Genomic DNA, 25,947 nt, shown 5'->3' on the forward strand with positions numbered 1-25,947 from the left:
CGGCCGTCCAGAAGCTGGCGACTGTTCTGCCTCGCCCAGGAAGAGCGCAATGATGGTGCCAACTTGGGCCAGTGAAGCAACCTCCTCCACAACTAGACTGAAGAACAAAATGACAGCAACTTGTCTGTTCCCTTTCCCCCAATTCCCCAGCACTGTTCCCATCCCCCAATTCCCCAATAAAAATCTTAAAAAAAAAAAAAAGTGCAAAGATAGAAGGTAAGAATTTTCCCGGAAAGTCTCAAGAAGCAGAATAAGTAGAACTGAAGAGAAAATCATACAAATTTTACGTAAAAAGAGCAGCTAGTTAATGAGGCAGTGTCAAGGGAGAGTCACTATACGGGCACTCTTTATAGTGAAGCTTTTATCTGGGAAGAAAGAAAGGCTAAAAGAACTCATATGCACACACAGCCCAAGGAGAACACCAGTTAGCCTTGGTCCTTTATTATCAATCTCCAGGCACAGAGATGATCCAAGAGGAACACCCCTCATTGGAAAAGTAATGATCAAAAAGAAATAAAACAAGGTCTATGCAAGATACAAGAAAAAGGAAGAAAACAGTAAGAAAAAAACAAATAGCAAGTGAAGAAAAATCACCAGAAAAAGATTGTCAAAGAGCAGACAAAAACTGTGATTAAAAAAAAATGTCAACATGATTTATAAAAATCTAATGTAGCAGTCATTTCTGGAAAAACAAAAGCAAAGAACAGAGCTCACAAGAAAGACCTCAGAGAAAAGACAAGACCACAGAATGAGATAAAATATGAGCTAGCAAAACCCAAAGTAAAAGTAACACCATCTCAGAAATAATCCAAATAAAAGCAGCAAACAGAAAAAGACAGGCTGCTGAAAATACAGTAAGAGACGTAGAGTATAAGGTGAAGAGAAATAAAAAGAAACAGATATAAACCAAAAGAGCTTTATTTAAGACTAAAATATGAACGACAATGACAACAAGCAAAGAAGGTCCAACATCTGCTTAATTGATACCCGTTATTTCAATTTTAAGAGACATTGAATCTCATGATGGAAAAGCATGTTTTATCCCAAGTAATATTGATAGAGGAGTCAATGCCCAGTCATATTAAGAGTAAAATCCTGCTGAACTTCAAAGAAGCTGAACCCCTTGATGTTTGTACAGTATGGTGGACACTGGAAAGGCCCAATAAATAATAAACATTTGGTTGATTGCCCAAAGAATGTTCTTATTGTTAGGCAAACGTGATAACCACTACACTACGGAAACTTAGCTAGAATGTTCTTATTGTGAGTGTAGTTTGACAAAAATACATGAAAAGAGGGAAAAATTCAAGCTGGTCTCAAACCTCTGTTCAACAGTATGAATAGAGAGAATGGTAAAGCAAGCATGAAAAATGTCTCAAGGCTATCCAGAAACATTACACCCCACCAAATTATCATTCACGTATAAAGGCAACAAAGAAGCATTTTAACTTGCCAGAATTTGGGAAATATAGTTTCCATGAGCCCTTCTTGAAGAAATTCCAGGAAAAACAACTTCAGCCAACCAAGAGATGAATACAGAAGCTATGGCAAAAGAATTGGTATCAAGCTTTGAACCCACCAATTAAACTATAGAATTAAGACTAAAACAAACATGAAAGTTATAGTCACAAAACAAACACTAAACATTGTAAGTATTGATAAACAAATGCTATAATTAACAAAAGTTGAGAAGGAAGGAAGAGAGAAGGCAGGAAAAAATTTAAGTAAACAGACTTCCTCCTATTATATAGCATGGGGCCAAAACATTTAATAATCTAAAGTTGAAAAATCACATAATTGAAACAAGTATATTTAAAGGCCATTACCAAGAAATAATCAACTAAAATAATCAATTACTCTTAAACATTTTCTTACTAATAACATTAACAGTTAACATTTTTGAGGAATTACTGTATTCTAGGAACTCTAAGCACCTACACTGTCTTATCTCATCTTAATTCTCAAAACCTAATTATCATTTTCATTTTAGTGATGGGGAAATTGAAGCACTGAGGTTAAGCAACTTATCTAAGGCCACCATGCTCCAAGTGGCAGAGCCCAGATTTGAATGCAGGAAATATGACTCTAGAGCCCAAGGTCTTAACCTACACTCTAAATGTAAAACACAAGTGTCTTTTAGCTTAAATACAAGGCATATGCATGTGCACACATACACACACGCATCTGCTCTCTTAACTGTGTAACACCTCTAGCTTTTACTCTATTTCCCCCTCCTATCTAAGGTTATTACTGTCACATTTCCTTTTCATTCATCACTTATTTACAGTCTAGTCCTCCAATGAAACTGTTTTCAATAAGGATATCAAATCTGGTTTTTAAATCCTCATCCTCCATGGTCTCTCTCTCTAAAGCATGTCACTGTTGACTTTTCCCTCCACCTTCTGAACTCTCTACCCTCCCTAAACGGCTGTGACTCCACTGTCTCCTGGTGCTTCTCCTCCTCCTGCTTGTGGTGGCTTTCCCTACTAAATGTTAATGTTTGTCAGAGTTCATTCTTGAACTCTTATCACTCCTCACATCCTCTCTGGTCTAATATGCATCCACCATATATGTATTGGTGGTAGTGGATAACTTTCCTAAATCATTCCCACTGCAATCTTTTTTCAACTCCAGAGAAACATATATTCGACTGTGAAATGATTACATTCACGTAAATGATCCAAAAAGGTATAAAAATGATCCAAACTTCCAAAAATTTTTCACAATCTTCTATCTTCCTCTGCAAAGTATTCACAAATACCATTGTCATCACAATCTAACCAGTTACTCAAAGCAAAAATGGGCATTCATTCTAGACTCTTCTTTAACCATTATATGTAATGGTCAGCAAGTCCTCTAACTCTTCTATCTCTCCTATGCCTATGCTGATGCTCCTGTATTTATCTTTCCCCTTTCTCTCAGGGGGTCTTTATTTCGTTTGGGGATTCATTACATCTGGAACCTTGAAATCTAGTCAAAGGTCTGAACAAGGCTCAGTTTCTATGACAGAAAAAGGAGAAATTAAACTTACCTAGTTTTTCCCAGATACAGGGGACCTACAAGAGCACTGAGTCCCTGCAGATAATAGAACCACTCCATGAAAAACCCAGAACAAGATATTAGTCAAAAGTTCAACATTCCAAGAAGGGGAAAAAATGTGAAGTTGCAAAATACTTACTCTATTTCAAAAACACTATCTTTAACAGTCCCCAACTTCCTCTTTAACCTGCCTAAAATACCTATCAAGGGGAGTTTGATTTACCACCCAGTCTCTAGAGTTCAAAGCTGTCTCAGACAAATAAAATGATTACTCTTGCCCCCATTAGCTACCACCAAAATTCTTAGTCAGAAGAGAAACACAGCAATTATTTTTAATTTTAAAAATCAACAATTTCAAACAGGTAGTAACATAGTAACTTCAGCTGGAGGCTTTTTCCTGCTAGGAGGTTTTCCCAATCACCACAAATAACTAAGAACTCTTTTTAGATATATACCGTATTTCCCCATGTATAAGATGCACTCTTTTTTGAAAAATTTGGGGGTCTAAAAACTGGGTGCATCTTATACAGGGTCGTAGATTTTTTTTTTTACTTGCATTTCCCACTTTTTTTCACGCTTGTTTTTTGTGCTCATACAACCACTATATAAGACGCACCCAGTTTTTAGACCCCACATTTTTTGAAAAAGGGTGCATCTTTATACATGGGGAAATACGGTACTTACCCAATTAAAGTAAATCAACAAACAAATTTGTCAATCAAGAATTTCAAGGAAGTTCCTTGCAACACAATAATCTGACTTTGTATCTAAAGTTGTGCAGTTATCACACTTGCTCTGATTACCCTCAAACACCTTGTTTACTCTGGCACCAAATGAAGACTGTCCAACAAGCATGCTACACTGTAAGATGCCATAGATTTGTAAAACACGCTGTCAACAGATACTTGGAAGTATCAATAGACAGACTTACAATGCTATGACAAAAAAGTCCAGATAGTTATGGGAAATAACAGAGAGAACAATTTAAACTGGGAACTCTGATTACCTTTATATAAGGAAAGGATATTTAAGTGGAGACTTGAAAGAGGAATTAACCAAGGAAAGACATTGGGGGACTGAGGAGAAAGTGTTGGGATAGTCCAAACAGAAGAAAAGGCTTGGTATGCTCTAGAGACCAAAAAAGACCTAGTATAGGTGAAATGTAGTGAGGGGATGGGGGAAAAGGCCATGAGATAAGGTTGTATAGAGAGACAGGCAGAGGCCTGTGAATTTGGATTACCTTCTAAGTGCAAAGAGAAAGGCACTAAAGGTTTTTAAAGCAATGAGTAATGTGACCTGATTGACCTCTTAAAGGTCACCTTGAATTTGTCTGGAAAAAATAAGAGGGCTAAGCAAGAAAGTAGAAACATCAACTAGGAGAATACTGGACATAATAAGATGAGAAGTGATGATTTAGACTAGGGTAGTCTTTAAGAAAAAATGGAAGCCACTCAAGATTTTAAAGCAGATAAGTGGTAGTAGTGTGTGTGTGTGTGTGTGTGTGTGTGTGTGTGTGTTTAGAATAATTAAGTCCACCATCTAATAGTGAATACCAGACACCATGTCATCTTATTTTACACAAAGAACACTTGAAAACTTGTCATCTTTCCCAGTATGACATATTATATGTATACAAGATAACACAGTGAGCATGAGCCATGAGAAACTAAATATTTACTCCATGGATTTTGTGGGGGTGCTTTGTTTTGTTTTTTTTTCACAAATTTTAGTCAGTTATCGCAGTGATTCTACCAAATCACTTATTTTAGAAGGGTACTATTACACACACATATACAAGATTCCCAGGTTCGTTGAATGGTGCTATTTTCAGTCACAAAAACATTTCATATATGCTGCCCAAAACTCCCCTGACCCTGCCTTTAATACTTCCAGTCAGAGCACAGCAAAGTACAACATAGCCAAGAGCCAAATGATTTTGAAGTCATGTAAGTCTTACTTATAAGCAATGCACTTTTGTAAAAACATCAGATGACTTAGATACCTGACTAAACTAAGTGTATTGATTGGTATGGGTATATGAAATAACTTCTGAGGACATTCTAGAACTTTTATATGTAACTATATGCTTTGGGGTATGAAGGACAGAAGTACAATAGATAATTTATTGCTCTAGCAGAAGTCTTGCTTGATGAACTTCTAATCACTGCTTCTACATATGCCCCAAACCAAAAACATGCTTGCTTACCTTTTTTAAAGCATCCTGTATCACACCAGACTTCTCCTTTAGCAGGTCTATAACACAAAGGGCCTCATCTTCAGAAAACATTATAGTCTTCAAGGACAGAAGGAAATCTTTAAATTTCACTTCAGCATTTTCTTTAAAAAAAGGGGGGGGGGGAGGAGAGAGTTGACATTTAAAATATACAAGTAATAACTTCGGCAAAGGTAAGCATCAAGAATTCTTGACCCAAAAAATCAATAACCAAGAGAAAACAGACTTACATTTCAGGTCAAGCAACAATAAACACTCTAGTCAAGACAGAAAAAAGTGTTTATCTTTAATGTAATAAGGAATAATTACATTAACTAAAATGCAAAATACTAAAATGCCAATTTGCCTTCACTTTAAAAACAAAAAATCATTCAAATGTCTAGTACATACTATATCTATACTAGATATGTTCACAAATATTCTCATTTAACCTTAATACTCATGACATATGAACCAAATTTTACAGATGAGAAAATAAACTTGACGATATTAAAAGGAAATCTGATTTTTTTCAAGATGAAATACATTCAAGCAATCCTGACATTTGAAAAATCCATGCATCAAACATCTCCTGACTCAGCCACCTCAATTCCTCTAGTGCTCTCATATTAGGCACCAACTTCCTCTTCTTAAAAGCAATTGCCACCCATTAGATCCAAAAAAGCCCAAGGCTTTTAGTGCTTCAACTACATTTTAAGTTTAAAAAGGCATTGTGTGCATGTTGTGGGGACAAGGGATGTATGTGAACTCTCTGTACTTTCCACTTAACTTTGCTGTGAACCTAAAACTGCTCAAAAAAATAAAGTCTATGAAAAAATAATATAAGGCAGTTGTGAATTAGCATACAAAACCTTGTAGAAGACAATCATACAAGGAAAAATATCACCAGACAGCAAAATAGCTGAGACCTTGGACAAGTCAAAACCAGTGTCCAGCTCTACAAAGCTCATCGGATTGGACTAGAAAACTATCAATAACCCCTTTACTACAAGTATTCTATTAGGCTTTTGCAATTCACCGTTTTTACAAGAAAACGTACTCGACTCCATCAGAACTCAAAAATGGGCTTTTTCAATACAATAGATTGTCGCATTCTGCGTATTACCTTTGTCAGTTTCAGTCTTCAATTTTTTAGCCGCTGTTTTCTGGATTCCTTCTACTTGGTCAGGTTTAATCAGATCAATAACCTCTCTCTTGTCCACCACAGGATTTGAGTCAGCATTATCCATCAAAGGAATGTAAGTAGTTGCATGAATAAGGGGTTCATCTACCAAGACTGCAATTTAAGTTCAACAAAATTATAATTATTCAATGTTTTTTATAACAGAGTAATAACATGCAAGCACACTTCAGTTAATGAAAAATGCAATTATTTTCAAATTTCTAATACCAGCTCAATTTGGCTTTAAATTTCTATTTTATCATTTAACAAGCCAAAACACAGTACCAGTTCAATATTATTTCATAGTACAGTAAACCATTTAAATCATCTAAAAGTTTGCAGCTTATCTCTTCTAATAATATCTGAAAAATTCTTCATATACATCCTTTACATTTTTCTCCTGTTTTAACGAAGAATTCATTCACATTTAATTAGTGCTCAAGAAAAACTAATTTTTATGTTGGCATTTTACTGAATTTTTATTGCAACTGACAATTTTTAATTGAGATGCTAGCTACAAAAATCAGTCGTTGTGCCTTGCAAGTATCTTCCCATTTCTAGTAGTTATGCCTTTAATTTCCATGGCACATTTTACTACACTGGTTAAAACTTCCAGAACATTTAAAGTGGAGGAAGAAAGTCTCCTTACTTTGTTCCTAATTTTAATGGGAAAAACTGAGTCTGAATATTAAAGTCTGATATCTGTTGGTTAGAAATACAAACTTCCACATCTATATGGAAATCTCTCTATACTCCTACTTAAAAAAAAAAAACGGGCATGCACAGTTCTTCTATTTAAAACATAATAAATATGTAATCTTACCAAATATTTTGGGTAAAACTTTTCTATACCTGCTTACTTAATGTCATAATTTTAATGCAAGTAACAGAATTTCATTTTTTCTCTTTACAATTTTACTATTTTGTAGCACTAGTTGATACCACTGCCCAATATTATTTCAAAATCACTAAACTACATAAATTTCATAGCTAACTTTTCCATGGACAATTCTGAATATATAAAAATTGCACCAGCACTTTTGATTGGATGCTTCCCATATGTACATGCAAATTATGTTCAGGAAATAATTGGGAATGTAGGATAATGATAGATCAAGCTAATGTCCACAGCATAATCTTTAAAGTGATATTAAAAAGTATAACTATTTCAGGAATACTTTTGTTCTAGAGTTTAAGAGTTTATATGCTATTTACATTATTTTCAAAACTCAGTTAAGAATATGTAAAAATGTTTTGTCCTTTTTAAATCTCAAATAAGCTTTTTCATCACAAACTTATACACTCTGGCCCATCTGTCAAACCACTACAAAGTCACAAGGCTAAAGAGAACCCTGGAATTGTACTGATATTAAAGTTATAGCATACATTGAAATTAAGCTGAGAATTAAAGAACATGTGAGGTCTCTAGGGTTCTTATTGTAGTGTACTTCTCTAGGATTATTTATGAAATACATATCTACAAATTTCACCGTTTTCTGTCTTTTGCTTCTTTGATACTTTCTTCTTTCCTGATCCACCTTCTTGTTTAGTCTCTTGGTGGAGAGGTAATGATTCTTGCTTTTTCGAAGGTGCCAAAAGAGTTTCCACGTTTTTATCCTGATCATCTTTATTAAAAAATAAATGAAAAACCATCAAAGTAAAAATTGAAAACAATGACCACACCAGAAAAGATTCAATTATTAATAATTCCCAGAATGCCTTAACACCAAAAGTTTGAACTCTACTACACAACTCTCTTGTCATTCTAATTTTCTTACTCAGTTGCACTTGCTCTTTAACTTCATCAAGACTTCTAGCACTTGCTCTTTCTTTTATATCCCATTTCTCAGCCACTCCTAGCCCTACTTAGCCTATAGGCATGGTCAAATCTCTAGGCATGGTCAAAGCTCTATCACCCTAAAAAATAAAACGCTTCCCACCACTGTAATTCCTAGCCTCCCACACCAATTTCTTTCTTACATTGACAAAAACACTCATAAAGGCTGCACTTTCTTTTCTACCAATCATTTCTCAACGAATTGAAGTCTGATTTTTATCTCCATTATATCCACAAAAGGAATTACTCAGGTCCCTAGTGTCCCAAATGCCATACTCTACCAATAATATCTTTTAATCCTTATTAAGACTTCTACTCAGCATTTCATACTATTGGTCTCTACCTCCTTAAAATTCTCTCCATTACACTAAGTAGAATAAGCCAGTCACAAAAGGTCAAATATTGTATAATTTCACTTATATAAAGTACCTAGATAGTCAAATTCAAGAAGACATAAAGAAGTGTGGGAGTTGCCAGGGTCTAGGGGTAGGGAGGAATGAGAAATTAGTGTTTAATAGGTAGAGTTTCAGTTGGGGAAGATGCAAAAGTTCTTGAGATGGATGATGGTGATGACTGTACGAGAATGTGAATATACTTAATGCCATAGAACTACATAATTAAAAATGGTTAAAATAGTAAATTTTATGTTATATATATTTTACCACAATAAAATAAAAAATATCAGCTCCCATGGTAATTCTTTTCTTATATTGGAATATTCCTTTGTGAGCTGCTCCTACTAAATACCTTATAGGCTGGTATTGTGACTTATTTAAATACTTCCCCCTTGGATGATCTTATCTATACCCATGACTTCAACTTTCATGCTTTATTCTTCTGAATCTATTTCTAGACTCATTCCTCTGCACTTATATATTCCACTGCATCCTGAATTGCTCCCTATGTGAATGGCCCTCATAAGCACCCGAAACACAAAAAGCATTCTCCTCTCCATACACATCCACTCTCTCTCCAATATTCCCTTAGTGCTACCAACCATCTACCAAGTAGAGGTTGGCAATTTTTTTCTGTATAAGTCAAATAGTAAATACTTCAGGTTTTGCAGGCCATACAGCCTGTCACAACTCTTAATCCGCTATTGCAGTGTTAAAGCCAGCCACAGACACATGTTAACAAATGAATGTGGCTGCATTTTAAACTTTATTTATGAACGTGGAGGTTTGAATTTCATATAATTTCCATATTTAACAAAATATAATTTTTATTTTTTTCAAACAATTAAAATGTAAGCAACTATTCTTGAGTCATGGGCCACAAAAACAGAACACAGGCCATATTTGGCTCACAGGTTGAAGTTTGCTAACTCTGACCAAACTGAGGACTTGGGAAATTGGCTTTGATAGCACCTTCTCCTTTATCTGCCATGTGTGTATTATGTGCCACTGAGTCAGCTCTGACTCCTGGCAGCTCTATGAGTGAGTGATGTCCACGACGACCTCCTGTCCTCAATGGCCCTGTTCAGTTCCTACAAACTCATAATTATAGCTTCATTTATGGAGTCAATCCATCTCATATTTGTTCTTCCTCCTTGCCTGCTGCCTTCTATTTTTCCCAGCATTAATGTCCTTTCCAAAGAATCCTGTCTTCTCTTGATGTACCCAAAGTAAGACAGCTTCATTTTGTCATTTTTTGCCTCCAGTGATGTTTAAGGTTTAATTTGCTCCAGGACCCACTTGTTCAACTTTCTGACAGCCCCAGGTATCTACAGAGCTCTCTTCCAACACCATATTTCAAATGAATCAATTTTTTTCCTACCAGTCTTCTTCACTGTCCAACTTTCACACCCATACATAGAAATTGGGAATGTGAGGGTGTGGATGATCTTAGCCTTGGTCTCTAACGTCACATCTTTGCTCTTGGTGATCTTTCCTAATTCTTACATTACTGCCCTTCTGAGGCTCAGACATCTCAATTTCTTGGCTGTAGTCTCAATTTGAATTGATGACTGAACCAAGGTAAGCAAAATCTTTAACAATTTCAATGTCTTCACTGTATACATTAAAGTTATTTTTCATACCATATCCAATAAAGTTAGTCATGTCATTTTTACTTGGTAGACCTCTCTAATCTACTTTCTATTTCTTCTGTCACCACCATAGTTCAGTCCTTCAACTTAACTTTGGAAAACAATAACCTCTTAACTAGTCGTCTAAATCAAATTCTGTCTCATGAAATTTGTACTCCCAAGTTCTGCCTATGATATCCTTCTAAAATATTAATCTGACCATGTAAATTAACCTGCTTGAAAATATTCAACAATGGCTAAACTATAATATCCCAGCTCCTTAGCACTGTATACAAAAACCATCATGACCTAAGCACTGCGTATCTTTTCAGCTTTGTTTCCTACCACTCCCTACCTCATATTTAATGGCTCAACAATACACTGTGATCTTATACCTCTATGCCTTTACACATGATATCCTCCCAATGTGGAATGAGACCCCACTACCTGCCTGGTGAAATGATTCACTCTGTAAGACCCAGCTTAGGCACTCCCTCCTCTGTAAAGCTTTTTGCCCCTGGTCCCCATAAGCAGAAGTCATTTCAGCTTTGGTACTTCTATACAAGTACTTTATACATGTCTTATATAAGTCACATTTTATTACTAGCTTACACATCCTTCTCCCCCACTAAAACACAGGGTGCTTACTCTTATTCCTCTAGTAAGTACCATCCCTTGATCACAGCAGGCAAGCAAATATTTAAAAAAAACAACATAACTAATTTAACACACCATAAGATACACAACCAAGTACACTCAAGTCCTTTCATTCAGAGCAAACTGTCTGCAGTGCTACATATCATACCCACGCCACTTCTCATGTCCTCCCCATTGCACCTGCTAACCCCTCTCCTTGGAATACCCTATCCCCACCCCTTCACAGCCATGCAAAAAAACTAGCTAATACTTACTCAACCTTTCAGATTAATTTCAGGCATTACATGATCTAAGTGGCCCACTTTAGAACTCCTACACTGGTTTAGACATATCTAGATCACGATACAAAACTTTTTATATTATAATTATGTTTGTGGCTATAGCTAGCATGTGAATACCTTGAAAATGCACAATTCATCTCTGTGGTTCCAGTACCTAGTATAATGCCTAGCATAAAACAGATATATGCTAAATGTTTGCAAAATGAATTAATCAAGGGTAAAAAAATATCTGATTTATCTTTTCATCTTCAATTCCAATCACACTGGTTAGACAGTATTGACTGAAATAAATGTAAAAGTTTCTAACTACGGTACTTACATGTACGTAGTGGTGTTAGTGAAACAGATTTTACATATTTCCATTAAAGGTGTTTCCAATATTTATAATATGAAGTTAGTTTTAAATGCTGTTTTATGATCAATACTAATTATTTCTATCAGCAATTAAAGTTAATGATAGTAAACACACAGAGAATATCCTGAAACCAAGGATAATGATCTTGGCTTCATACTCAGTATTTAACATTTTACATGCACACCTAACAAAGTATCTGAATTTCAAGCCCTAAAGTTATTAAAACAAATACAGCCATCCAATAAAGTTAAATAGATTACAATACCGCTTCCATTTTTAGACTTCTTCTGCCCTGGTTTCTTCTTTGAGGCAGCTGCTTCCGAAGGGGGGGTGGGCTGTTGAGTAACTGGGACAGGTTCTACTTTTTTGCCTGGAATCTTTGATACATCACTTTCTTTGGCGACTTGCTCTTCTAATACAGGCTTGTGCTTCTTTTCCTTCTTCTTTCTTTCTCTAACACTACTTGAAGTTTCAACCACATTCAATGGAACAGGTACAACTTGCTCATCTTCTACAGCCAAGGCATCAGATAATTTAAAGTCTCGGGGTACACTCTCAGAATCGGATTCATGGAGGTTCCCATTTTGGATTTCTTTCTTTTTATTCTTTTTCTTTTCTGCCTTCTTTTTATCTGTTTTGGCAGGAATAAGCTTTTGTTCTCTTTTCTGTTTTGCAAGAACTTCATCATATAATGTCTCTTTCATGAAAAGCCAGAAGAAGAGGAAAATTACTGTAATAACTACTGAAGGAATAAGGACAATAAAATATGTTGACTCATAAAACTCCATCATGCTTTTGTTCATGTTATCCTATAAAACCTAAATGGGGGGGAAAAAAAAACTGAGTCAGTCTTATAAAAAATTAAACACACAAACCCTCTGGCTCATTCAAATGGTATTTCAGATCTAACCTGACCTACAAATCTAGGCAGGTTAGTTATTTAAATCACATTCTTGATCACTTTGCAAACTACAGTGCAAATATACTATGAAATAAAAACGTGTGGTAATTAGAAAGAGTGTAGCACAACCTTTTATTTTTAAGTCATGTGAAAATATCCAAACAGAAAAAGAAAAACTTAAGATATCCACTATTTTTTCCCCAAATATCCACTTTTGACACTTAAATAGTATTTTGTTTTTCTTTTATTGTCCAATGTTGATGAATACTACTATATACGGAAATAAAGAGGCATTAACTATTAACCAACACACTGGATATTCACTAAAAGTACCACACTCTTGGGCCGGCCAAGTGGAGCGATGGTTAAGAGCTGGCTTGGATTCCAGAGTGCCCCGGTTCGGATCCCACATATGAGGGCCAGTGACACTGCCCTTTACAGCTAAGATGCTGAACCTGGAGCTGGGCTGCCATGAGTCACCGGCGAAGCGGTAGGCTGCAGCCCCTGCTGCAGCGGGTTGCCATGGGCTACCGTGTGTAGCCAGCAGCCAGTGTGAGCGGCCAGCAGCCGCGGTGAGCAGCCGTCCAGAAGCCAGCGACTGATCTGCCTCACCCGGGAAGAGCGCAATGATGGTTCCAACTTGGGCCAGTGAAGCAACGTCCTCCATAACTAGACTGAAGAGCAAAAAAACAGCAACTTGTCTGTTCCCCTTCCCCCAATTCCCCAGTGCTGTTCCTATCCCCCCAATTCCCCAATTAAAAAAAATAAAAATAAAAGTACCACACTCTTAATGACAAAAAATAAATAAATAAAGGTAGTTCATTCCTTCATTTAGAGATTTAAGCTCATTCACAAACTGCTAGCACCTTTATTTCAGTGACTAATGGCCTAGTAATTGGTGGGATACATCAAGGATATGAAAATAAAATCAAAATCAAAATTTTAGGATGTGTCATTTGGCATTAAAATAAATTACAAATTAAATGATTTTCTCCATTTTTTTCAAGGTATCCCTTTCTGCAAACTTGATACTGTAACAAAGCTGGACATCACCAGCCCCACCATCCCATGCGGGAGTTGAACCGGCAACCTTGTTGTTAGGAGCACCTGCTCTCACCAGCCGAGCCACCCTATTGCCTATTGGCAGCTCAGCTCGGGCGCAGCTCACTGGCCCATGTGGGAATCAAACTGGCAACCCTGTTGCTCAGAGCTTGCACTCTTAACCAACTGAGCCACTTGGCCGGCCCCCCAGGCACACTATTAACACTTGTGATTGAAACAGCATTTATTAACATTTTGCACTTCCATAACCAATTTTTAAAATGGTATTAGCACAGCCCTGGATTTAAAAAGCTGAAGGGGAAAAGGAATCATGTGCTAACAAAATACTAGAGGAAACTTTATACACAACTGTTCTTTCCTGATAATTCATGAACGATCCAGGTTTTTTTAATTGATTAGGTATATTTTACTGTACCTAAGTGTTACTAGTCACCAGGAATGTTTTTAGGGAGCAGAGACCATGTTGTACTTTTGGGGGGTTTTTTGTTTGTTTTAACATTACCATCCATAAGTTACACAGCCAATTCAACTTGGATATATCCTGAGTAAAAATGAAATTTAAGATTGATGAATAGCAATATAATGAAGCACTAAAATGAAATTAACTTTGGTGCAGCTTCTGCCTTGGCTCCAAAAATCTCTTCTGACATAACTTTAAGGTCCAACTACTTGCATGATCTTGGAAATGCTAAGCCAAAAAACTGAAGTGCTCCCAAGTTGGTGGTGCCAAATAGTGCATGTGGGCAAAAGCAAATAAATGTACATCCTCTTTGATGAAATGCTCCTTCAAGCCTAGCTCCTCAAGATTTCCAAAGACTATCATCCAGATAAGGGCCTACAACCCAAAATGACAAAATATGATAAGTCATCATGAGCTAGAGGCAACAGAAACAAACTAAGGAATTAGATCCCTAAGATTTAAGATACTGAAATTAATATAGATTACAACATACACACGAAGAAATAAGAGGGACTTGGGAAAATGAACAAAGAACAGAAACTATCAAAAATGACTGGATAGATATGAATCAATTAGGACTTCTACAAATAAAAAATATGTAACAGAATTTAAAAGCCACTGGATAGGTTAACACAAATGCAAGCTGACTAATTAAAATGACTATTTCAACAGGCCAAATCTGATAAGAGTGAATCAACTCAATGCAGAAAGAGGCCTGGGTGGAACAACTAACAGGAAAAGGCAACAATTAGAGCATAGTGAAAGTGAGGGAGGAGTCTGAGACAACGCCTACATTTCTAACTTGGAAGTCCTTAAATGATGAAACCACTTGTCAAAATCAAGAATATAGGGACAGGTTCATGTCTCAGTTTCAGATATGATTCAAAAGAATATAAAATACAAGCAACTAGAGATCAACAGTCAAATGAGTCAACGAAATCAGCAGTAAAAGGCGACTACAGGTTCTACGTCAGGGACCAAAAGAAGCCACTTTCTAAAAAATCCCCTTTTTACCTCCTCCCTACTATCAAATCTTAAAAACTTTGCCTTGTCCTTTTTATCTATTCTTCACTTATCCTTCAAAACCAGCTCAAATCATACCTCTGAAAATATGTTTTCAACTACTGTCTTCCACTATAGTCTATTATTCATTTATTCACATAGTTATTTTGCACCAATTATATGTCGGTACTGTATTCTAGGGTGTTCTGAAAAAAACAGCAGTAAAAAAGGCCGAAATCCCTGCCCTTATAGGCTAACACAATCAGGCCAGCGATTAATATACAGCATGAGACAGGAACGTATATGGCATATTTGAGCAAGAACATTAAGGACAATATGGTTCAAGTATAACAAACACGAAAAAAAGCAGTAGAAGATGAGGTTAAAGAGATCATCTGAAAGGGGGCAGGGGACAGTGAACAAATCAGTTCCTTACAGGCAAATAGAAGGACTGTGGCTTGTACTCTAAGTAACATGGAAAATCAGCAGAGGAGTTCTGAGTAGAAAAGGTTGTAGGGAGAAGGCAAAAGCAGGGAAACTGTTAAGACAATTGAAATAATCTAGGTAAGGGATAATTAGAGCAAGTTGGTAGCAAGGGAGGTATAAGTAGTCAAATTCTGGATATATTATGAAGGTAAAGACAAGATGATTTGCTGAAGACTAGAATGTGAGGTGTGAGAGAACAAGCAAAGACAAAGGCAACTCCAAAGATTTTAGACTAAGTCAAAAACAATAAAATTGCCCTCACTGAGATGGGGGAAATGTGGACAGGACATGATTGGGGTTGAACACCAGGAGTGAGGTTTTAGACAAGTAGAGATGTCGCAGACAGCTAAACAAGAGTGTTTGGATACGTAAGTCATGCAGGCTGGAGATACTAATTCAGGCATATTCAGCACATAAATTATATTTAAAGCCATAACTTGGATACAGTCACCAATAGAATGGGTATAAACAGAGCCCAGGTCTCAAGACTGAGCCTCTGGGCAATTCAACAACAGAAAGATAAAGAAAAACTGAGAGATGAGGGAAGAGGAGACTGAGAAGCAGAGGGGGAATGAAAATTAGGAACATGTTGCCCAGGTTGCTAAATGAATGAAGTGTTATCAAGGAGAGACTGATCAATTTGTCAAATGGTGTTGGTAAATAAAGTACAATGAAAAGTAGGCATCTGACTGTTGGGTTTAGCAACATAGACATTATTGGTAACTTTGACCAAAACAGCAGAGTGATGGTGATCAAACCCAGATTAAAATAAATTCAAAAGTGAGAAGAACTCCAGGAGGTTTGAACAACTCTTTGAAGGAGATTTCCTGTGAAGAGATGAGAGAAATTAAATGGAAGCTGGAGGGAAATATGAGGTTGAGTTTGGAAATTACATCATGCTAGTATTATGCTGACAAATATAATCCAGTAGAAAGGGAAATACTGGTGATGCAGAGGAGTGAGGGGCAATGTTTTCAACTAGCAAGAGGGAATAGAGTTTGGTGTACAAGTACAGACTGGTCTGAGATGGAAGCAGACATCTATAGAACATAAAAAAGGAAAAAGGCAGAGGCCCAGGCAAGGAAGTAGCTATGCTTATTTTCTTAATGAAATGGGAAACAAAGTATTAGTTCTGAGTAATGGTGGAAAAGGTGGTGTTGGAGGTCCAATAAAACACATTTATAATCACCATATTGTTCATTGTCTTTATTCTTTATAAATTTTGTTCAAGTCTCCACTTAAAATTTTAAATTTTAAATGGATGGAGAAGGCAGGATGCTTACCAGTGTTGCACAAACACAAGATGTGATCGGAAAATACAGTGAATGTTTCAATAAAAAATTTTATTACAGTAGAGACGCATTGCCATTATTCCCCCTTAAAATACTCCCCCTCACTTCAAAACACTTATTTCATCGCTCTTGCTACCTTCTGAAGCAGTTCTGGAAGTCCTCTTTCATGACTGTCTTTACTTCATCCTCCATCATTCCGTGTCACACACTGCTTATGGTATGGGAATTTCTGTCAAATAAAAACATTACAGTGTGTTCTCATCCACCAGGTCTGGCACCGTGCGACTTCTGGGTCTTCTTCAAAGTCAAAATGACCATGAGACGTAAACGTTCTGAATCGATTCAGGACATCGAGGCAGCCATGACAGTGCAACTAAAGACATGAAAGAGGACTTCCAGAACTGCTTCACAAAGTGGCAAGAACGATGGGATAAGTGTGCTTCAAGCAGAGGGAGTGTTTTGAGGGGGATTAATGGCAATGTGTCTTACTGTAATAAGTTTTTTTTTAAACATTCACTGTATTTTTCAATCACACCTCGTAGAATCACTGACTTTAAATGAACTTTTGATCTAGCTGAGGCAGCAAGTACGTAGTATCTATAAACCAGAGGGGCCAGGAAAAAAACCTAACCTGAGCCTCAGTGTGGTCCTATTCTTTCAGCTCAAGTACCCTGCATACAGCTAGTTCTCCTTCTCCTAAAATCCTAAAGCATAAGTATTCCCTCTATACACATTCACAGAATTTTATGAGATAGGGAGACAGTTTAACAATTACTGGGAGGCAGCAATATACTGCAATGTGATAAAAAGAACAGACAATGAAACTCAAAATCTAAAATAAATTTTAGTTAACTGTAAGTTACTTCAAATCAGTACAGGAAAGGCTGAATCATTCAGATCAAAGAAAGACATTCAGACAGAATGAAGTTTTAAACATAAAAAAACAAAGTTCTTGAAAAAAACAGAAAATAAGTAGACACACATTATTTTGTATACTTATATATGTTTAGAAGTTTACAAGCGTATTACATCTGCAATTAGAATTTTTTTTTAATTGGGGAAGGGGAATATTGTGTTTTTCCGAGACCCATCAGCTCCAAGTCAAGTTGTTATACTTCAATCTTAGTTGTGGAAGTCACAAGCTCAGCTCTAAATTGAACTGGCAACCTTGTTGCACACTGAGCCATCCAACCGCCTGTAGGCAGCTTGCAATTGCTCAGCTCAAGGTACCCTGTTCGATCTTAGTTGGGGGGTGGATGGGGAGGGAGGGCGCAGCCCACCACCCCATCTGCTAAAAGCACACACTCTCACCAGCTCAGCAGAAGCTCAGCTGGGGCGCAGCTCACTGACCCATGTGGGAATCGAACCTGCGACCCTGCTGGTCAGAGCTCGTGCTCTTAACAAACTGAGCCACTCAGCTCGCCCGAGAATTTTAAAAATTTTATTCCATAAATCAGTACGAAAAAAATACCAATGCATTAATCATTTCCTGAAACAGCTGCCAAAATATGAAAATTCATCTAAACTTACATTCTCTAGTCAGTAACTACACCAAAAGTATAATGGTCCCAGGGTCCACAATACAATTATAAAATTATCTTCTAAAATAAAAGGGAAAAGATTCAAAGTAACCAAAAGACAAGATAATCTAGTAAATCAAACATTGAGTTGCCTGACATGGGAACTCCACTTACAACAGCGTTTTTAACATTAACTTTAGACTATACCGAAATCTCAAAGTTGTGGTGCAATTTCTACTTTTAAATTAGAATAGTTATTTCTATGACTTACATCTTATTACCACACCCTAAAGATATTTCAGCAATAGCCATTCTAAAGTACTGCTTCCCAAGCTGAAACAAATCCAACTAATGCCAGAGATGACTAATGAAATTTAATTTCTCCATCAGAATCAGGTCACAACACATTATACTTATTTTTTTAACCGAATTTGTTAACCTTTAAATACAATAGATAAATCAGTTTGAACAGGTTATCCAAGAAATTTAAAAAGTTGTTGCTAAAAGTTACACCAATATCTTTCAGACTTTTGCTTACCCATCAAGCCCAAACTAGTCCATTTTCTCAGGAAAAGACGTTACTCATTTAAAAATACCTCCACTGGAGATAACCTGGTTAAAAATCTATTCTGTAAAGAAACCAAACTTGTAATTTGACAAACTGAAAGTTTTAATACCAAAAACTTAACACATTTTACTACTATACCAAATCAATACATAAAATCAGTCTCCAAAGAACAAAAATCATTTACTCAGAAAATAACATTAGAACATGAAATTCACACCAATAATGTAATAATTGCAAAACAGCTATGCCATATACAGAAGACTTTCTCCTCATAAAATTTACAATCTTGACCTGTCTTTTCTTTTTCACATGATTTCAGAATTGAAAAAGGCCATCTAATCCAACTAGCCACCCAAAGATTGGACCCAGTTAGACGGTTAGTGAGCCTGTGCTTGAAAACCACGGATGTGTACCTCCCACCTCCCACTAGCCCCTTTTATATCTTTAGAAACATGTGAGAAGAGTCTTCCTAGTTTTTATCCAAAATCTTATCTTCCTGTAACTTCTCCCTGTGGCCCTATATCTGCCCTAACCTCACCAAGTACATTTAATCTCACTACCACAAGATAGTCCTAATAACTGATGTCTGGTATCAGAAAACCTACTTCAAAACCTGTCATCCCTTAGGAAGGTTTGGCTAAAGTATTAAAAGTTGAATACAACAGGCTGGTAAAATAACTCTTAGGTGCATCACCTTAGGTCACTCAACAATGAAAATACTACAATGATAAAATGTTATATTTATTCTTGCCTATTCCCAGAAAAGACATAATACTTAAAAACATCATTTCACAAACATAAACTGGAAATGATGAGACAAGAATGTCAAATACTATCCACTGGGCCGGCCGAGTGGCGCGATGGTTAAGAACTGGCTTGGGACGCCAGAGGACCCCGGTTCGGATCCCACATATGAGGGCCAGTGACACTGCCCTCTACAGCTAACATGCTGAACAACAGCTCAACCTGGAGCTGGGTTGCCGTGAGTCGCCGGCGACGGTGTAGGCTGCAGCCCCTGTGGCAGTGGGTTGCCATGGGCTACCGTATGTAGCCAGCAGCCAGCGTGAGCGGCCAGCAGCCAGCGTGAGCGGCCAGCAGCTGCAGTGAGCGGCCGTCCAGAAGCCGGCGACTGATCTGCCTTGCCCGGGAAGAGCACAATGATGGTGCCAACTTGGGCCAGTGAAGCGACGTCCTCCACAACTAGACTGAAGAACAAAACAACAGCAACTTGTCTGTTCCCCTTCCCCCAATTCCCCAGCACTGTTCCCATCCCCCCAATTCCCCAATAAAAAATCTTAAAAAAAAAAAATACTATCCAAAAAGACCCTAAGGGAACTAATGAAAAAGCTTCATTTATGAAACAAGAATTTTAAAAACTTGCCCAAGTACAGCCCAAATAAACACAACAGAAATAATCCCAGGGCCGGCCGAGTGGTGCGTTGGTTAAGAGCTGGCTTGGGATGCCAGAGGGCCCCGGTTCGGATCCCATATATGAGGGCCAGTGACACTGCCCTCTACAGCTGAGATGGTGAACAACAGCTCAGCCTGGAGCTGGGATGCCATGAGTCGCCAGAGACGGCGTAGGCTGCAGCTCCTGCTGCAGTGGGCTGCCTTAAACTACCGTTTGTGGCCGGCAGCCAACGTGAGCTGCCAAGAGCTGCCGTGAGCGGCCATCCAGAGGCCGGTGACCGATCTGCCTCATCCGGGAAGAGCGCAGTGATGGTGCCAACATGTGCCAGTGAAGCGACATCCTCCACAACTAGACTGAAGAACAAAAGGACAGCAACTTGTCTGTTCCCCTTCCCCAATTCTCCAATTTAAAAAAATCTTAAAAATAAAAATATAAATAATCCCAAATACATATGAAAATTTTAGTCAACAGGCCATTTCAAATCAATCAGTTAAAAAACAACACATGGGGCCGGCCGAGTGGCTCAGTTGGTTAAGAGCTCACTTAAGAATTTGAGCTCTGGGCAACAGCGGTTCAATTCCCGGCTCGAGCTGAGCAGCCACTGAGCTGCCAACAGATGGCAGGATGGCTCAGCTTAAAAAAAACAAAAAACACATTATTTAAGAAGTAGTACTGGCACAATTAAGTCATTTGGCTGGATGGGAATTAAGCCCCTGCCTCAATTATATATGGATCAAGGTTTTAACAGATAAAAAGTTAAACCATGAAAGAACTATAAGACACAAGTGTATTTCTTTGCATTTTAAAATAATCTTGCCTGGGCCGGCCAAGCAGCTCATTGGTTAAGAGTTGGCTTAGGAGCGCGAGCTCTGAGCAGCAGGGCCGCTGGTTCAGATCCCACATAGGCCAGTGACGCTGTGTCCTCTACAGGTAAGATGGTGAACAAACAAATCGACCTGGAGCTGGGCTGCAATGAGTTGCCGGCAACGGCGTAGGCTGCAGTGGGCTGCCGTGAGCTACTGTGAGTGGGCGGCAGCCAGTGTGAGCGGCTGGCAGCTGGCGTGAGCTGCCAAGAGCTGCTGTGAGTGGCAGTCCAATGGCAGGCAACCGATATGCCTCAGCCGGGAAGAGCGCAATGATAATACCAACATGGGCCAGTGAAGCAATGTCCTCCACAACTAAACTGAAGAACAAGAAACAGCAACTCGTCTGTTCCCCTTCCCTGATTCCCCAATGCTGTTCCCTCCCCCAATTCCCCAATAAAATCTTTAAATAAAAAATAAAATAATAATTTTGCCTTATAAAAAGCTTTTCTATGTCTCATGTAAAACCCAGAGCCATAAAGGAAAAGACTGGGAACTACGCCTACAAAACATTTTCTTTGATGGCAAACAATAAATGATTTTAAAAAATGACAAAGGTGGCTGCCTTAACTTATGATATCACTTAAAATGTGAGAAAAAGATGAACCCGAGGGGAAAATGGTTAAAGGACATGCTTTGAATTTTCCCTAAAAATCTTTAAAAATCTCTAAAAATCAAAAGTAAAATGATAAAAATGAATCTTACGTATATTCACTTGGTGACCACCACAGTGAAATTATGACAAGTGACTTTAACACATGGTAACTTGACTGTACATTCCCATTGGAAAAGAGTGGAGGAAAGATGGCAAAAAAGGAAAGTAAATCTTCAACTATTATAATCATAATTTTGGTGGCAATGTGTACATTGTTATTCCAGCACTGTGTAATGTGTGTATTGTGAGCTAAATGAAATGAGTGATTATGTTGGGATTGAAAACTCAGATTTTTGGCACTGTTTAAAGCAGATGTAGTTTAAAGGTCAGTGAAATTAAGTAAAAACTCCATAGTACTAAGTTGGAATAGAAGCTCTGTATGTGCTCATGCAGTAATTTATCTTATTAAAAATATATTCATTTTGGCCCCGTTGCCTAAAAAGACCTAGAAACAATGACCAACCCAGTAGCAAAAAGCACTCATGGTGCCACATTGTGGTCTTTAAATACTTTTTCACAATAAAACTATATATATATATATTATATATACACACACACACACACACTTGTGTTCTTTTATATATATATAAATATATATATTCTCATCTCCCTCTTTCTTAGTACATGATTGCATATTATTATAAACACTTCTCTTTACTTTGTTTTTTTTTTTAACTGTTCCAGAACAGACCTAGTTTGTGATTCGAGGCACAATGGGCCAGGTAGAAACAGTTGAAAAATAAATAATTTGGGGGGGCAAGGAAGAGATGATCACTGAGGAAGGGGGAAAAAAAAAAGCACCCCTCAAAATGAGACTAACAAGCCAGTAATACAAAACAGGAAGGGGCCGGCCAAGTGGATCAGTTGGTTAAGAGCTCGCTCTCAAGAGTTTGAGCTCTGAGCAACAGCGGTTAGATTCCTGGCCCGAGCTGAGCAGCCGCTGAGCTGCCAACAGGTGGCAGGATGGCTCAGCTTAAAAAAAAACAAAACAACAACAACAAAACAGGAAGAAATTTAATGATGAGGGGGGAAAAAAAATCAATGAAAACATGAATTCACACCAGATGGTATTAGTTTTATTAAATAGTCTGACAAAGGTTTTAAAATTTGAATATGTTGAAGATGTCAGAGAGATACGGGGGTCTTTTTATAAGTAGCAAAAAAGGTTATAAAACAAAAAGAGAAATTAAACAGGTAGATATGAAAAAGCAATTCCCAATCTAAGAAATTAAAATTGTAGACACTAGCATATAGACTTAATAGAATTAAATTCTAGACTGAACACAGATGAAAAGTTGGTAAATTGCTACACAGTACTGAAGTCACCTAGTATGAGGAATAGAAAAACAGGAAAAAAGGGGAAACAGTAGTTAAGATACATAAAGGATACACTAAAAGACTCCAGCATAGGTCAATCAAGAGAACAAATGTGACGATAACAGAAGCAATATTTAAAGAGCTGAAAATTTTCCAAAATTGAAGATCTGATTCCTCATATTAAATGTATACTGAGTACTAGCTGGATACACACTAGTTGATCCACACAAATGCACTTTGGTGAAAAAAATACCAAAGAGATATTATCTTAAGGAAATAATTAACCAGACTGCTTCACAACAAATGTCCATAACAACTTAAGAAAACCACATACAAACACTGGCATCACTCTGAAATGTTTACAAACCTTTTATAATATCCTATGGGTGTTGGAAGAGGGCAGAGACTTCCAAGTTTACTGAATAACTCTATCCTTACTTTAACATTCTTACCTAATTATTTTCTTATGACTCTAAAGGCAATGTGTAGACAGTGCATAAAACTAATAATTCAAAGAATTATTTCAAAGCAGCTACTAAATTCACTCATTTCAGCATAAATGGGAAGAAACAAAACTCAATTCTAGGGAAAGAAAAAACTATAAGATAACATGCAAGAATATCTTTATAACCTTGCGGTAAGGAAAGATTTCTTAAACAAAACACAAAGTTCAAATCATAAAAGGAAAATAATAAATTCAAGTAAATTAAAATTTTTAACTTTTATTAACAAAGACACCATAAGAAAGTAAAAAGACAAGCAACAAAGTGGGAGAAGACATTTGTGATACATAATCAGCAAATTATTCAGAACATATAAAGAACCGCTATCAATTAAAAAGAAAAACAACCCAACAGAAAACTGAATGGCCATCTCAGAGAAAAGCAAACAAAAATGGCCAGCAAACATCTGAAAAGGTATTTCCTCTCAGTAAGCAGAAATGCAAAACCTACATGATATCAATTCATATCCAGTAGGCTGTCTGATTTTAGTATTTGCCAATATTAAGTACAGACAAGAATGTGGAGCCATTACATATACACACTAGTGAGAAGAATAAACTGGTACAATACATTGGAAAATAATTTGGCAATAGCCAGTAAAATTGAAAATGTACCTCTCCTACAATTCAGCAATTCCACTCCTAGCTAGATATAAGGTCCAAAACAATTTCTTCAAACTGCAAATCTCATTAGTGAGTTAGTAAAAATCAACTTAATGAGTTTTGATTAGGATTCTTATTTTTAATGAACTAGACTAGCATCACAGAGGTTTTATTTTTTTTCCAAGAAACTTGTTTTATATATATATGTGTGATAATGTACTGAGTTTCAAAATGTAAAACTTATTTCTTATTGTAAATGGTAACAAGTTTTTAAAAACTCTATCCTAGAAACATGTACGTATGCAAGTGCATCAAAGACCTATGCAAGGCGTTCATAGCACCATCGTTTAAGACAGCAAAAGAAAACTAGAAACAATCCAAATGCCCATTGTCAACCTTTTAAAAGAAAAAGGTAAGCGATTCAGCCAGCAAAACAGCGTTTATTCAGAAATAGCAGAGAGAAATTACAATTCAAGACAAGCAAATAGTGGCGAGCCACCGGCAAGTCCAGAGAACAAGGGAAAGGAATATTCTTTTATGGAGGAACAAGAATCCACTGAAAGAGAGCAAGAATTCAGACTTTTGGTGGCTTCTCATTGACTGGGTTGTTGCTGGGCAAAGAGAAAAATCTTCCTTCTTGCTGGAGTATGTAAAGTAAGCTGCGAGGAGTGGTACATGTGTGAGAACTCTCTCTTCATTACTTCCTAACTCCATTTTGGATTAAGTTTCCATTATTTAATTTCACACCATCAATAGGTAATAAGGAAATTGGAAAATACTCATACAATGAAATTCCATGCAGCAGTGAACATGAATCAATCAGAGCTATATATGACATGACGGAGGGCTATCAGAACTATAAAGTTGAGGGAGGAAAGGAAGTTGCAAATAAACTCATAAAGGATCCCATTTATAGAGTTAAAAAACAAACAAAAACAAAAAAATAGTTTAGGAATACAAATAGATGTGGCAAAACTTTAAAAAAAGCAAATGTAACAGACAGTGGTTGCTTCTGGGGGGAGGAGCACATAACGAAATAAAAAGCTATGATAAGGCCGGTGGAGTGGCTCAGTTGGTTAAGAGCTCGCTTAAGGGTCTGAGCTCTGAGCAACAGCGGTTCGAGTCCGGCCCGAGCTGAGCTGCCACTGAGCTGCCAACAAGGTGGCAGGAGGACTCAGCTAAAAAAAAAAAAAAAAAGGTTATGATAATGTTCTTGAACTGGGTACTAAGTACAGGGCTGTTCATTGTGTCTTTACCTTACACATATTTTATAAATGTTATTTCATATACTTAATTTTGAAAAGAAAAAAATTTAAGTAAAGCTGACTGAAAGTTATCGGGAACACAGGTATCACTTTATAATTAATCATCAAACTGTACACAGTCTATATTCTCTATTTTGTTTTTTTGTTTTGTTTTGTTTTTTTGGGGTTTTTTTAGCTGAGCCATCCTGCTACCTGTTGGCAGCTCAGTGGCTTGCTCAGCTCGGACCGGGCATCGAACCGCTGTTGCCCAGAGCTCAAATCTATATTCTCTTATACACTTGAATATTTAATATTTGTTTTAACGTTCAATAAAAAAATAAAAAGAGGGCCAGCCGAGTGGCGCGATGGTTAAGAACGGGCTTGGGACGCCAGAGGGCCCCGGTTCAGATCCCACATATGAGGGCCAGTGACACTGCCCTCCACAGCTAAGATGCTGAACAACAGCTCAAC

General features: G+C 37.2%; 1 protein-coding gene across 8 annotated transcripts in view; it reads right to left on the reverse strand.

The window, feature by feature from the left end:
* Positions 1-25,947, reverse strand: part of KTN1 (kinectin 1) — a 96,933-nt gene that overhangs the window by 61,684 nt on the left and 9,302 nt on the right. For all 8 annotated transcript variants that reach the window (XM_019645064.1, XM_019645084.1, XM_019645074.1 and 5 more), the window contains exons 2-5: positions 11,856-12,408; positions 7,925-8,059; positions 6,378-6,548; positions 5,246-5,376 (exon numbers count right to left, since the gene is read on the reverse strand). In XM_019645064.1, coding sequence (XP_019500609.1) covers positions 5,246-5,376; positions 6,378-6,548; positions 7,925-8,059; positions 11,856-12,393 — 975 coding nt within the window. In that variant the 5' untranslated portion in view covers positions 12,394-12,408. The remainder of the gene's footprint in view (positions 1-5,245; positions 5,377-6,377; positions 6,549-7,924; positions 8,060-11,855; positions 12,409-25,947) is intronic.

This window comes from Hipposideros armiger, unplaced genomic scaffold (genome assembly GCF_001890085.2).
Source record: "Hipposideros armiger isolate ML-2016 unplaced genomic scaffold, ASM189008v1 scaffold_5, whole genome shotgun sequence".
In the NCBI taxonomy this organism is placed as follows: domain Eukaryota; kingdom Metazoa; phylum Chordata; class Mammalia; order Chiroptera; family Hipposideridae; genus Hipposideros; species Hipposideros armiger.